A 15,795-nucleotide genomic window follows, 5' to 3' on the forward strand; every position below is an offset into this window, starting at 1 on the left:
AATGGACCTTATAAATTCATATTAGCTTGGCTTTTCATTCTAGTGCCCTGGAGTTCCAAAGTTGACTTTTAGCTGGAGTGAACTTTCTCTCCAACTTCCTCATAAGTATTAAAAATAGGGCTGAACAGTGTGGCAAGACCCTGTAAAGGAGGGGCACAGGAAGCCAGGCGTGGGTGAGAGATAGAACAGAGGTAAAAACTGCTGACAGCTTAAGACATTATAGGAACTTCTCTTTTTCGAAATGTCATGCTTGTCTCGTGTCTGGAAACGCCTTGAGAATGCACAGTGTGAACATGGCATAAAAGTAGCATCATGGGCAGAGCCCAGGCAGTTCAGATTTTGGTGTGTGAACACGCTGAACTCGATGCATCAAATAAACCTGTTTCTCTCACCTTTGTGGTCTCAAGTCCTGGTCTTTCGTAAGTAGATTACAAACCTCAATCTGCTGCAACAACACTGTATACTGGACATTAATAAAATTGAACGAGTCCAGAGGTATTTCATGAAAAGAGTCCTCCACTTCTCTGCTCACAATAGAATCCCTTATGCCACCAGGCTCAAAATGTTGGGCTTGGAAAACCTGGAACTATGCCGCCTATGGTCTGACCTAAACATAGTACACAAAATTGTCTGCTACAATGTCCTACCTGTCAATGACTACTTCAGCTCATCCTCAATAATACTCAGGCAAACAATAGATACAAACCCAAGGTAAACTGCTCCAAACTCAATTGCAGAAAATACGACTTCAGCAACAGAGTGGTCAATGCCTGGAATGCTCTACCCCACCCCGTTGTTACATACTCAAATCCCCACAGCTTCAACCTCAAACTCCATTAACACACCAGCATGCCTACCGTCCTCATTTATTTGTACTCATTTCCTGTGTTCATGTCCATGTTTATACTTAAACCTGTTATCTTGTACATGTTTGATAAATCAAATTAAAAATAAATAAATAAAATAAAAGTTGTTACATTCCAACGACTCTTTGACTCTTCCTGACTAATTTTGCTCTGACTGATGAAGTTGCTTGGATGAACGATGAAACGCTTCAGATTAACAAAGATTGGTACAGTTGCCATGAATCAACCTTTTGACACAGATCTAACTCCATCAACACAGGCCCAAAACTCAGGAAAGCCTCTTGCATTTGCTCTGCATATTTCCTAATCAGAGCCCCTGTTCCTCTTTTCAAGGCAATATGTGGCGGTGGTACCCAGCATAATCTACATGGAGACCCCGGAGAACTTCTGCATCCAGATAAACAATCTGAAGGAAACAGTCAATTTGACTCTCATGCTGGAGCTCGAGATCCAAGATTTGATCCTGAATAAAATGACGATAAAAGAAAAAGATGCATTTCAATGTGTTCCTTTCCAGGTAAGTCTCTGTCTCTGTCTCTGTCTCTGTCTCTGTCTCTGTCTCTGTCTCTCTCTCTCTCTCTCTCTCTCTCTCTCTCTGTCTGTCCCTCTCTTTGTCTCTCTCTCTCTTTCTTGCAAGCTTCCTAATTGTAACCTATATTGCTAGACAGTTAAATTCAGGACCACTTAATCACACACTATCACAATATTGATTTGTGTCATTCAATAACTATTTTTTTTAAAAAAACGAATACATTCCAGTTTGGAAGAAGCACAGCTTGGACATTTTTTCATGTAAAGGCATGATTGCTTAACCAGTATCAGCTTTCAGAGCAAAAATTTTCCTAAGCCCTATGCCAACCCCCTCCCCAATTTGGGCTAAGCTAGATGCTTCACCAATGGAATGGGGGGGGGGAGAAGGGACTCTTGAAAATTGTTGTCAGTATTGCCATGGAAATACCCCTTGCTCCCTTCAAAATGTCTGGATGCGAGGGAAATGAATTTGAGAAATTTAAGTTCCAGTCCAGATGTTGCTATGGGGGTCAATGCATCATTGAAAAGACATGAGTGAAGACACAACTGTAGAGCAAGAAAAGAACATTGGTTTTTTAACTTAGAATAGAATAACAGAGTTGAGAGGGACCTTGGAGGTCTTCTAGTCCAGTCCCCAGCTTGACAGGGAACCTGGCCTATGTAATTTCAGACAAATATCTTCTTAATTAATCTTCATTAAGAGCCGAGGTGGCGCAGTCGTTAGGGTGCAGTACTGCAGGCCACTTCAGCTGACTGTTATCTGCAGTTCAGCGGTTCAAATCTCACCGGCTCAAGGTTGACTCAGCCTTCCATCCTTCCGAGGTGGGTGAAATGAGGACCCAGACTGTGGGGGTGATTTGCTGACTCTGTAAACCGCTTAGAGAGGGCTGAAAGCCCTATGAAGCGGTATATAAGTCTAACTGCTATTGCTATTGCTATTGCTATTAAAAACCTCCAGTGTTAGAGCATTCCCAACTTCTAGAGGCAAATATAAAAGACCACTATATTGCTACAGAAATACACAAAACTAAAGATGAAAACTTCCCAGAATGCATATGGGTCAATATAAAAGAAAAAAAAAGAATGACATTGCCATAGGTATATGTTACAGGCCACTCAATCAAGCAGAAAAAATGGAGGCACTTTTTGCTAACCAATTAATAAATATATGTAGAACATGCACTACAATAGTAATGGAAGATTTCAATTAGTCTTCCAACATCAGTCTTCCAATGTCAACTGGAAGACTAATTCTGCACCAAGTGAGAAATCAAATAGGTTGCTGCTGACCAAACTAAAGTTGACAACTTTTTCGTCCAAAATGTAGAGGAGGGAACCAGAGGGATATTCATACTGGATTTAATTCTCACGAACAGAGAAGAAGTGATAGAGAGAGTTGAAACTGCAAGAACCTTGGGTGAGAGTGACCATGTCATACTAGAATTCAACATTACGCAAGGACAAGTAATAGAACATAATGATACCAGAATTTTAGATTTTAAAAGAGCTGATTTTAACAAAACTCAGAGAGAACTTGAGAAAGATTCCTTGGATGAAAATCCTAAAGGGAACACAACTAAAGAACCTTAGGAAACTCTGAAAAGTATTATCATAAAAGCCCAGACCACCACAATACCACTGAAAAAGAAAAGCAAGAAATGCAAGAAAAACCAGCATGGCTGAACAAAGATCTCTCTGACAAATTGAAAGACCAAAAGGACAAGTACAAAAATGCAAAGAAGGACACATAAAGGCAGAATATCAGCAGATAGACAGAATAGGTGTAGGACACCCACTGCAATAGTAATCGAGGACTTATCCTGATGTCACTAGAAGAATAATTCTGCATCAAGTGAGAAATAGAATAGGTTCCTAATCAACCTAAGCTGACAACTTTTTTGTCCAAAAAGGAGAGGAGGGAATTAGAGAAACAGTCATTCTGGATTTAATTTTCACAAACAGAGTGGAAATTGCAACTGGGTCGCTAAACTGGTAGGGACGGCAGGCTGGCCATGCCCCCGAACCGGTTCCCTAGTTGCCCATGCCGTTGCCAGCATGTTTTTTATTCCTTTTTTTAATGTTCTGCGCATGCGTAGAACACTTTATAGGCAACTGTGTATGTCTGTGTGCATGCAAAGCGGCAGTAACACCAAAAGCAATCCACCAGCAGTCACATTTCTTCCCATCATATGCAGGGAAGCAAAACTTTGTGAGACTAAAAAAAAATCACTCAATCAATTCCACCTTTGTGAGGTCCTTTTCTTTCATGAGAAGTTGGAATTAATTGAACTTAAAAAAAAAGTCCTACAGAATTTTTTTTCCCTTGCCCACGATGGCGAGAAATGTGACGGAGAAACACAACGGAGCTGGAAATCAAGTAGGCAAAGAAATGCTTCAGGAAAGTGAGGGCCTAGGTGGTGGCGGGGGAGGCAAGCTTTGGCGGGTGACACTGAAAGGCAGAGCAAGAGCTGCCTAGAAGAAGCCAGTTGGCCTGGGAGTCTGAAATACGCTTCCTCTTCCCACTTGCCACACTCCCAAATGCAAAGAAAAAGGGGGCGGGTGGCTAAGTGAGGATCAGGAAGCCCTCCCCCCCCAGCAATGGGGGAGGAGAAGAGATGGCAAGAGCATCTCCAACTTGCTTGATGTGCCCCAATGAAAGGCAGTAGGTTCCCTTCCATGCCCTCTCCAGCACCGGAAACCAAGTGTTAACACGCACCCAGTCACCCATGCAGAGATGGGCTGCAGGGACTGTGTGGGAGTCTGTAGGGGCAACAGCAGGGCTGGGTTTCAACCGGTTCGCGGCAGTCCCTACAAACCGGTTGGTCGCCGAACCCGGAAGTAAGTAACTTCCGGGAACGGCGAAGGCCCCCCTGCACCCGCCCGCGCCCGCGCGCCCGCGCCCGCTCCTTACCCGGTTTTGATGAATTCTGCGCTTCCACGCATGCGCAGGATGCATACAGCGCCTGCGCGATCCTCCAGGAGCAGCTGGAGCATCGCACAGATGCTAGTACGCATGCGTGCGTCACGCACATGCACACGTGCGTGAGGACGCCGCACACGTGTGCGAGGACGCCGCACACGTGCGCGAGGACGCCGCCGGCCTCGTTACAACCGAACCGGTTGGAACGGGGTGAGAAACCCACCCCTGGGCAGCAGGCAAGTGAGTTGGGCTGTGGGGGAAGATGTAGGGGTGGTAGTCAAGCAGGTTAGGCATGGAGACGGTGGGGAAGGCAGGCAACCAGGTTGGGCCATAGGTGCTGCGTGGGAGGCAGGCAAGCTGACTGAGCTGTGGGGACCACAGAGAAGTCAGGCAAGCAGGCTGGACCATGGACTGTGTGGGAGGTAGCTGGGCGAGAAGCAAAGGAAGACCCATCAGGCAGAGATCAGCTGGGCTGTAAGCAAGGGAATCAGAGAGCAGCAACAGCTATGCCATAGGCATTACTCTAGGCGAGCAGCCTAGGCAGGTGAGGCGAGATAAGAAGTGGTTGGGAGGAGAGGGGTGGGTGGGTGGGGCAAGCAGCTTTCCAAACTGCACGAAAATTTAACAACCGGTTCATCCGAACCGGTCCAAACCGGTTGAATACCACCTCTGGATAGAAGGGGTTGAAATTGCAAGAACCTTGGATGAGAGTGACCATGTCATACTGGAATTCAACACAATGCAAACACAAGCAATAGAACATAATGATAACAATATTGCTCAAACCATTTGATTTTGTCTCTTTTCATTCCTGCAGATTCCCAGGTCGAGCAACATTTTGCCATCATCCAAAGCCAGTTTCAAGATTAGTGTAAATGGGTTGACCCGACATTTCTCAGACTTCAAAAAAGTGCGGATTGAGAAACCAAAGCATCTGGTTTTCATCCAGACAGACAAACCAATCTACAGAGCAGGACAGAAAGGTAAAGGGCCACTCCAGTGGGAAACTTGCTCCTGAAATTCTTGCTTTTCTAACCCTTTCAAACCCTGATTGTTGCAATTTTTACAGGTTTTATTTTTCAAATTTTAGAATTTTCATTTGTTAGCCAGCCGATTGTTAAGCGACTTTTACGACCTTTCTTCCCTTGGTTGTGAAGCGAATCACTGTATTTGTGAAGTGAATCATGCAGTTGTGAAGCAAATCTGACTTCCTCTCTTGATCCCATTGTCGGACGCTGGTTGGGAAGGTTGCAAATGGTTGATCCCATGATTCCCAGATGCTTGTAACCAGTGGTGGCATTCAAATAATTTAACAAGTGATTTTCTGCCCTAATGACCAGCTGGGTAGACATGACTGAGTGGTCATGTGACTGGCTGGACATGGCCTACTTCATTGGTCTCACCTTAGGAAGTTTCTCCTTAGTCCAACTCACAATAAAATAACACTGTTCCAATATTTAGAATAGAATAGAATAGAATAGAATAGAATAACAGAGTTTGACGGTAGCTTGGAGGTCTTCTAGTCCAACCCCCTGCTTAGGCAGGAAACCCTACACCACTTCAGATAAATGGTTATCCAATCTCTTCTTAAAAACTTCCAGTGTCGGAGCATTTACAACTTTTGGGAGCAAATTGTTCCAATGATTAATTGTTCTAACTGTCAGGAAATTTGAGAGGCTCCTGCAAAAATGCGGGTGTTTTTTCAAAGAACCAACTATTTTTCAAAGAACCAAAAGGCACAACAAGAAACAATGAATGGAAACCAATCAAGGAGAGAAGCAACCTAGAACTAAGGATAAATTTTCCGACAGTTAGAACAATTAATCAGTGAAACAACTTGCCTCCAGAAGCTGTGAATGCTCCAACACTGGAAGTTTTTAAGAATAGATTGGACAACCATCGAACTGAAATGGTATAGGTTTTCCTGCCTAAGCAGGGGATGGCCTAGAAGACCTCCAAGGTCCCTTCCAACTTCTATTCTATTCTAGTCTATTCAGCAAAACAGAAATGCAAGAGGCCGCAATAAGTTTGCAAAGCACATGAAGGCAGGGCAAGAAGCAATGGGTGGAAACTAATCAAGGAGAGAAGCAACCTAGGACTAAGATGAAATTTCCTGATATTTAGAACAATTAATCCATAGAATAACTTTCCTCTAGAAGTGGAGAATGTTCCAACACTGGAAGGTTTTCAAAAGAGTTTGCAGAACCATATGCCTGAAATGGTATAAGGTTTCCTGCCTGAGCAGTGAGTTGGACTAAAAGACCTTCAAGGTCCCTTCCACCTCTGTTATTCACTCCAGAAATGAATAATTTTAGTATTTGAGGGGTCCTTGTTGGTCTCTTGTGGTTGGTTGTTTCTTGCAAACATTTCATTATCCCAACTGGGTAATATCATCAGTGCACTAACTTGGGTAATGATATTTCTGCAAGAAAAATAACCAAGATTAGAGGCACTAAGTATCCTGCTTGAGCAGGGGGCTGGACTAGAAGTCATCCAAGGTCCCTTCCAACTCTTCTCTTCTCTTCTCTTCTCTTCTCTTCTCTTCTCTTCTCTTCTCTTCTCTTCTCTTCTCTTCTCTTCTCTTCTCTTCTCTTCTCTTCTCTTCTCTTCTCTTCCCTCCCTTCATATTTCTATTCTTTAAATGCAGAGCAATTTAATTGGAAAAAAAAAACACGTCTGAAAATGAGGGATTTCATCAAGGAAAACAGACAAACCAGAGTGTCTCCAGAGGAGGGAGGGGCAACCAAAGGAAAAGAGAAAAAAAAAGATGTATGATAAATGATTAGATATAGTGGGTATGCTCTTCCCCTTGGAGTAGAGAAGACTATGTGGAGGTTTGACAGCAGTCTTCATGTATCTCTTAGCTGCTCAATTTTGGGGGTCTTTCTAGGAGACATGAAACAATGGTCTAAATGTCAGAAAGGTACATTATGATTGGACATCAGATTAAAAAAATGCATTAATGGAGCTGGATGGGATTGACTACCCAGGAGGAAGGATTGACAGTAGGATTTAAACCAAAGATGGATGGCGATCTACTAGGAATGCTGCAACAGTCTATTATTGCCCTGGGCAGGGGTCAGATTAGTGTTTTTCAACTGTAGCAACTTAAAGATGTTTAGACTTCAGTTCCCAGAATTCAACAGCCAGCACGGAATCTTCTGGAAAGACCCCATGGCTGGTCAGGGAATTCTGGGAGCAGAAGTCCACGCGTCTTCAAATTCTTAACTATGAGAAAACACTGGACTGTAGTCAATGATCTCCAAGATCCCTTCTATATTTTAATATTTCTATATTCAGTAGCTACTTTCCCCACATATTCTTTCCTTTCTTTTGCAGTTCAGTTTCGCATCGTCTCTATGGATAAAGATTTACGCCCTCTGAAGAAGAAGGTAATTTTTTTTGGGGGGGAGTATTAAGACAGAGATGATGGCATCTCCGCGAGAAAACATTCAATTCATGCTTTCCCTGGGGTCAATTCCCCTCCAGGGGAATTGTATCAGGGGTGGGTTTCTCACCCCGTTCCAACCAGTTTGGTTGGAACGGGGCCGGCGGCGTCCTCATGCACATGTGCAGTGCACGCATGTGTACTAGTGTCTGTGCGATGCTCCAGCTGCTCCTGGAGGATTGTGCAGGCGCTGTATGCGTCCTGCGCATGTGTGGAAGCGCAGAACTCATCAAAACCGAGTAAGAAACGTGGGTGGGCAGGTGGACCCTTTGGCGTTCCCGGAAGTTACTTACTTCCGGGTTCGCCGACCAACCGGTTCGTGGGGACCGCCGCGAACCACCTGAAGCCCACCCCTGAATTGTATGGACCCCTCCCTCCTCACATATAACCTTGAACCCAGTGTGTGGGGAGATACCCCTGGGTGAAAACTAGTGAAGATATATGGAGTAGTTGAAGGCTTTGGATTAGTACAAGATTCTGAGCTACTCTTAGTCATGAAAACTGGCTGGGTGACCTTGTGGCTGGACACTGTTAGCCAACCAACCTTGCAGGATAGGGGAGAATTCTAAAAGTATCTTTGTATCTCGAGGTAAGGCAGGTTGCAAATAAATACATATCAAAACCATAATGCAATATAAAAAGAATCTCCCATGCCCTATGTATCTACTCCTCTCCCCCCCACTATTCTCATTTTCTTTCCTTGGTGTTTCTGATTTTCCTGTGCTTTTGTTTTTTACAGTTTCCAGTTGTGTACATCCAGGTATGTGCTGAAAGGCCATAGCAGTGCCAGCTCCATGGCTGATTGGACCTCATTGATCTTTGGATGGGAGACCACCAGGAAATCTGAGGGCTACAGGCTCTTGGGAAATCAAAATGACCAACCATTTCCAGATGGTTGCCCAGAAAATTATACAAGCAGATCTCTTGGTGGCGAGGGAGAGAGACGTCTAAAGTAGCTAATACCGAGTCCCATTTCACTTTGTTAAGAATGGGGCTATTTCACACAGTCCCACAAAGTGGCAAAATTAATGCTGTTGGGAAATGAGGAATAATTTGTCTTTGAAAGATCTGTTCCCATCTTCTTTACTAGGAATTGGGCTGAATGAGAGCCCTCTTCTTGCATTTGATCACAGAAACAGTAGCATCGATCAAGGAAATCAACTAAAGACATAAATCAACTTCCTGCATAAAGTAGTTCATAGGTTTAGTGCTACCATTTCTGAGCTGCAATTCCTCAAGGTGTCCACCAGATGGCAGCAGAATGGTGAACTACTCGGTGAACACATTCCTTCCATCTAGTGGTCCTCTGGAGTAATGCAGTGCTGATCTGGCAACCAGCTGAGAGGCTTTTTTTGTTTGGCTCCTTTCTTTCTTAAATTAGTTGCTTTAAAGTTGTTAAAGTGTTCAAGGAACTATGTACCAGCCTCCCACAGCTTGTACAATCTGAGCTGAAACATCCCATTGTTTAATGACAGAGCCTTCTTGCTAATAGCCATAGCCCTTAGACTTATATAGTTTAGTTTTAGTTTATTTGTATGCCGCCCTTTTCCCTAAAGGGACTCAGGGCGGCTCACAACTCAAAGGGAGGGGAAAAACAAACAGAATTACAAAAAACATAAAAAGCCATACATAGTTAAAACACAACAGTCATACCATTCGAAGTGGGGCAGCGAGTCTTTAGCCCCAGGCCTGTCGGAACAGCCAGGATTTAAGGGCTATGCGGAAGGCCTGGAGGGTGGTGAGGGTACGAATCTCCACGGGGAATTCGTTCCAGAGGGTCAGAGCAACCACAGAGAAGGCTCTCCTCCGGGTAGTTGCCAGTCGACACTGGCCGGCTGATGGAATTCGGAGGAGGCCTAGTCTGTGGGATCTAATTGGTCTAGTGGAGGTAATTGGCAGTAGGCGCTCTCTCAAGTACCCAGATCCAATACCATGAAGGGCTTTGTAGGTGACAACTAGCACCTTGAAGCGTACCCGGAGATCAACAGGCAGCCAGTGCAGCTCGCGGAGGATAGGTGTTACGTGGGTGAACCGAGGCGCACCCACGATCGCTCGCGCGGCTGCATTCTGGACAAGCTGAAGTCGCCGAATACTCTTCAAGGGCAGCCCCATGTAGAGCACGTTGCAGTAATCCAGTCTAGAGGTCACAAGGGCACGAGTGACTGTTGTGAGAGCCTCCCGGTTCAGGTAGGGACGCAACTGGTGCACCAGGCGAACCTGGGCAAATGCCCCCCTGGTCACAGCTGACAAATGGTGTTCAAAAGACAGCTGTGGGTCCAGGAGGACTCCCAAGTTGCGAACCCTGTCTGAGGGGCGTACTGTTTGACCCCCAGCCTGAGAGGTGGAACACTTGGCCAATTAATAGGAGGGAAGCACAGCAGCCACTCGGTCTTATCTGGATTGAGAACAAGCTTGTTAACCCCCATCCAGTCCCTAACAGCCTCGAGGCCCTGGCACATCACGTCCATCGCTTCATTGAGTTGGCACGGGGCGGACAGATACAGTTGTGTATCATCCGCATGCTGGTGGTGTTTTATCCCGTGCTGTCGAATGATCTCACCCAGCGGTTTCATGTAGATATTAAAAAGGAGGGGGGACAGGACCGAACCCTGCGGCACCCCATACGTTAGGGGCCTAGGGGTTGATCTCTGCCCTCCGACCAACACCGACTGCGACCTGTCTGAGAGGTAAGAGGAGAACCACCGTAAGACAGTGCCTCCCACCCCCACCTCCCGGTACTTTACTGCCCTCTCTAAGCAGTTTACAATGTCAGCATATTGCCCTCAATGATCTGGGTCCTCATTTTCCCAACCTCGGAAGGATGGAAGGCTGAGTCAACCATGAGCCTAATGAGGTTCAAACTGCTAAACTGCAGGCAGCTGGCAGTCAGCAGAAGTAGCCTGCAGTACTGCACTCAAACCACTGCGCCACCACGGCTCTAAGTCCTACAGCCACCATCTCCAACTTGGGACCTTCAAGCCAGCCAGCAGAGCAATTGTCCTTGCTGGGTTCCAATATTGAGAGTTTAATCCCAACACATATGTGGCCTCTGAAAGGCTGTCATATCCAGATACACTGCTCAAAGTGCTGGGAGAATGGGATTGTAGGACTACATTTTCCTGGTCATGAACCACTGATTCTAGAACAATTCTGGGATATGGACAAACTTTGGAACTTGTTATATTCTTTCCAGGATCCCCAAAACAACCGGGTGTTCCAGTGGAGAGATGTGGAGTTACCGTTGGGCATAATCCAGCTTTCCTATTCTCTGTCTTCCGATCCCCTCTTGGGCACCTTCAAAGTGGTGGTAGAGGAAGACTCTGCGAAAGTTGCAGAATACAGCTTTGATGTGGACGAATATGGTAAGAAGAAGAGATCCAGTTTGCCCTTCTTTTCTTTCTCCCCCCTCCCTCCCTCCTTCCCTCCCTCCCTCCCTTCCCTCCTGACAGTTCAGATTATTTGATCTTATTGAATTAAGGTTTATTTGTCCCAATGAAATTGTAGCAGCTGAATTTGCATGCTGAAGTTTGAAGATTTAAATGCCTCTTCATAGTGAACTGGTAGATTAAAAAAAACCATTATTCCTAGAACATTTATATTTAGGATTATTTTTAATGATGGAAAAAGCAGGATGGAAATGGAAGTAAGCAAATAAGTAAGTAAATAAGTAGGAAAGAAGGGAGGGAGAAGAAAGGAAGGCAGAAGGGAGGTAGGGAAGAAAGGAAAGGAGGAATTAAGGAAAGGAGTTCATGAATGGATGAATTAAGGAATGAACGAATAGATGAAAAAAATATATTTGGCAATGAGATTTAGCAGGCCAGAGACCTTACATTTCTGTTTATTCAGTTGAATTCTAAGAATCACTTTCTCCAGCAGATTCAACATTAATCTGGTTACTCAGCTAAATTAACCCATTTTCTGAGATCAGAGATTATGATTTACCAGCTAAATCACATACAGGTCACAGTTGAATATGGAGTCTCTGGGCCAGGAATTTAAGGTAGTGGTTGGGAAAGTGGGATTGAAGCTTCACTCAATAACTCCTCACTCCGGTAAAACTAATTCAATGGGTTGAACTTCTACATAAGCCACCAAAACAAGGACAAATTACCTAAGAGTGAAACCAAACATTTTAAAACGGTGATGGCTAACCTTTTCGGCATCGAATGCCCAAAGTGCGCATGCGCACCAGTGCCCAAAATGCATTGCTTGTGTACCCCCTGTGTATGTGTGCGTGTCCCCCTTCCATGCAAGTGCATCCAAACATGCGCCCTGCCCCCACGCATGCACAGTAGAGATCCGAAGACCAGCTGGCCAGTGAGAGACATGGCAGAGCTAAGCTGGAACGACAGAAAGGGCTGTGCGCATCCTATGCGTGCCATAGGTTCACCATCACAGTTTTAGAAGGTCCCCCAAATGCAATTTTTAAATTAATTCTGGCATAATCTGACTTTTCCTTTCAGACCTCAATTGTCTGACCAATTTCTCCCATCTCCTTAGTCCTCAAGGGAGGCCACAGGGGAGAACTGGGCAGTTTCTGTTTCCACAAGGTTCTCCTCATGGTTTTCTTCCCTTCCCTCTTTCTAGTTCTGCCCAAATTTGAGGTTTTGATAAATGCCCCGAAGCTCATCACGGTTATGACTAGGAAAGTAACAATCAGAGTGTGTGGCTGGTAAGTGATGCTCATCTACACTCCTTTTGCCATTGTCAGCAGATTCTGGTGTGTGTTCTGACCCAGCCTTTGCAAGTAATGATAGGCTGCCTATTCATGAGTAAAATAAACCGCTTGTCAAAACAGGGCAGGAACAGTAACAAAAATCAAGCTAATTAATCCCAAGAAACCTGGTTCTGGCCAAGGAATCCGAATTGCTTGCTGTATATGAACAATGAATGGTTGTCACCAATAAGAGGACACTCCCAAATCCCTCCTATTTATTTCCCAGCCAGGGAGGGGCTGGTTAGCGTCTACATTTGCTTTTCCCTGAGAGCCGGCTTATTGCTTTCCTTTGCTCTCCTCTCATTTCTCTCTATGCATAGGCACATCTGGGGCGGGCTCCATCTGTTCCTTCTCACTCAGCGCAGGAGCCAAAGACAGCTGCCTCTCCACCTGGGGGAGGACGGAAGGCCCTGGCTCTGATGCTGCTTCTTTATCAGAGTCTTCCAAAGGCTCTGAAGCTGACCCAGGCTCTCCCTCAACTTCCTCCTTGCCTGGCTCTGCTGCTAGCTCTGCTGGCAGCCGATGGGCCACAACAGCAAAAGAAAGGGCGGGTGGAAAATCTGTTCCTGTTTGGGTTTGTCTCACTTCTTGGTGATTTCATATAGATTTATTGACAGAAACACGGAAGTGGTTTGATGATGATTTCTTCTGAGAATGTAATATTCAGTATCCTGGCCTGGGATCTCCTGGTGGCCTCCTGTCCAAATACCCAACAGGCCATATCCTGTATCAGGCTCAGAGATCAGCCAAGGTTGGCTTTGCATTGCCCTCTTGTGGAGCATAGATAGAAAGGCAGGGTAGTGGTGAAGTTGATGATGATGATGGTAATAATTTACTTTCTTCTGAAGGAAACCGAAGCAGAGTAATAAAAACATTTTTATAAGAAATAACAAGATAAAATAACCCATAGGTATAAATGAATAAATATACCCGGAAGCTCTGGAGGTAATAAACCTAACTGATAAATATTGAGGAAGCTTGTGAGAGAAGATGTATAAAAGTATTAAGCAAAGTCCTAGTCAGGTGGTTATGGTGAAAGGCTGGGTGAACAAGGGTTGTTTAAACAAAGACAGTATAAACAAGCAGAAATTCAAAAAAAAAAAAAATTCCACCTGCAAGATTTGCTCTTTAATAGTATTGGGAAATAGCCCAGAGTCATTCTGGACTGAAATGATGGATAAATCGCAAAAATAACATAATTCAATTTAATATAAAATCAATGATAACCTGACATAATAAAAAATATAACTGTTTATGAAAGAAAGAAAAACATGAAATGCAATACTTGACAAAACAGAAGGTTAAAGAAATCAAAAGCAAAGCCAGAGTTAGATATATGAAACTCGAAAAATTAGAATATAGTGCAAAAGTCCATTTATTTCAGTAATGCAACTTAAAAGGTGAAACTAATATATGAGATAAGACTCATTAAATGCAAAGCAAGATAGTTCAAGCTGTGATTTGTCATAATTGTGATGATTATGGCGTACAGCTCATGAAAACCTCAAATCCACAATCTCAGAAAATTAGAATATTACATGCAATCGATAAAACAAGGATTGTACACAGAACAATATTGGACCTCTGAAAAGTATAAGCATGCATATGTACTCAGTACTTGGTTTGAGCCCCTTTTGCAGCAATTACTGCCTCAAAGTGGCGTGGCGCGGAAGCTATCATCCTGTGGCACTGCTGAGGTGATATGGAAGACCAGGATGCTTCAATAGTGGCCTTCAGCTCTTCTGCATTGTTCGGTCTCATGTCTCTCATCTTTCTCTTGGCAATGCCCCATAGATTCTCTATAGAGTTCAGGTCAGGCGAGTTTGCTGGCCAATCAAGCACAGTAATCCCACGGTCATTGAACCAGGTTTTGGTGCTTTTGGCTGGGCAGGTGCCAAGTCCTGCTGAAAAAAGAAGTCAGCATCCCCATAAAGCTCGTCTGCGGAAGGAAGCATAAACAAAATCTCCTGGTAGACACCTGCATTGACCCTGGACTTAATGAAACACAGTGGACCAACACCAGCAGATGGCATGGCTCCCCAAATCCACACAACTGTAGAAACTTCACACTGGACTTCAAGCATCTTGCAGTGTGTGCCCCTCCATTCTTCCTCCATACTCTGGGTCCTTGGTTTCCAAATGAGATGCAAAAGTTGCTCTCATCAGAAATCAGGACTTTGGACCACTGAGCAACAGACCAGGTCTGTTTTTCTTTAGCCCAGGTAAGACGCTTCTGACTTTGTTGTTCAGGAGCAGCTTGACAAGAGGAATACGACATTTGAAGCCCATGTCCAGAATCCGTCTGTGTGTGGTGGCTCTTGATGCACTGACTCCACTGATGCACTATTATGAAAGTCCCCAACACTTTTGAATGGCCTTTTCCTGACAATCCTCTCCAGGCTATGGTCATCCCTGCTGCTTGTGCACCTTTTCTTCCACACTTTTCTCTTCCACATACTGTAACTTTCTATTAATGTGCTTTGATACAGCACTTTGGAAATATCCAACTTCTTTTGCAATTACCTTTTGAGGCTTTCCCTCCTTATGGAAGGTGTCATTGATGGTTTTCTGCACAACTGTCAGGTCAGCAGTCTTTCCCATGATTGTGCTTCCTACTGGACCAGACTGAGAGACCATTTAAAGGCTCAGGAACCCTTTGCAGATGTTATGGCTTAATTAGCTGATTAGAGTGGGACACTTTGAGCCTAGAATATTGCACCTTTTCACAATATTCTAATTTTCTGTGATTGTGGATTTGGGGTTTTCATGAGCTGTAAGCCATAATCATCACAATTACGACAAATCACAGTTTGGGAGAAAGAGAAAGCCAAAAGGGAGAGGGAGGGAGAGAGAAAGAAAGAGAGAAAGAGAAAGGGAGAAGGAGAGAGAAAAAGGAGGGAGAGAGTGAGAAATAGGGAGAGGGAGAAAGAGAATTTGAGGGAGAGAAAGAAAAAGGGAGAGAGAAAGAATAAAAGAGAAAGAGAGGGAGGGAGGGAGAGAGAGGGAGAAATAGGGAGAGGGAGAGAGAGAAAATAAAAGAGAGAGTGGGAGAATGGGAGGCAGGGAGAGGGAGAGTAGAAGAGAGAGGGAGGAAGAGAAAGAGAGGGAGAAAGAGAAAAAGAGAGAGGGAGGGAGAAAGAGGGAGGGAGAAAGAGAAAAAATGGAGGGAAATAGAGGGAGGGAGATAAAGATATAAAGAAAAGAGAGAGTAAGAAAGAAAGAGATGGAGAAACAGAAAGAAAAAGAAAGGGAGAAGGAGGGAGAAAAAGGAGGAAGAGAAATAGGGAGAGGAGAGGGAGGGTGAGAGAGAAAG

General features: G+C 44.5%; 1 protein-coding gene across 1 annotated transcript in view; it reads left to right on the forward strand.

Moving 5' to 3' along the window:
- The window catches only part of LOC106549062 (alpha-2-macroglobulin), an 84,943-nt gene that overhangs the window by 9,376 nt on the left and 59,772 nt on the right, over positions 1–15,795 (forward strand). The window contains exons 2-7 of the mRNA XM_087707994.1: positions 1,200–1,383; positions 5,135–5,300; positions 7,657–7,709; positions 8,505–8,525; positions 10,959–11,127; positions 12,353–12,437. Of these exons, the coding sequence (XP_087564120.1) occupies positions 1,200–1,383; positions 5,135–5,300; positions 7,657–7,709; positions 8,505–8,525; positions 10,959–11,127; positions 12,353–12,437 (678 nt within the window). The remainder of the gene's footprint in view (positions 1–1,199; positions 1,384–5,134; positions 5,301–7,656; positions 7,710–8,504; positions 8,526–10,958; positions 11,128–12,352; positions 12,438–15,795) is intronic.

Source organism: Thamnophis sirtalis, unplaced genomic scaffold (assembly GCF_051295495.1).
Source record: "Thamnophis sirtalis isolate CommonGarterSnake01/CBP01778 unplaced genomic scaffold, rThaSir2_p1.2 scaffold_3, whole genome shotgun sequence".
In the NCBI taxonomy this organism is placed as follows: Eukaryota; Metazoa; Chordata; class Lepidosauria; order Squamata; family Natricidae; genus Thamnophis; species Thamnophis sirtalis.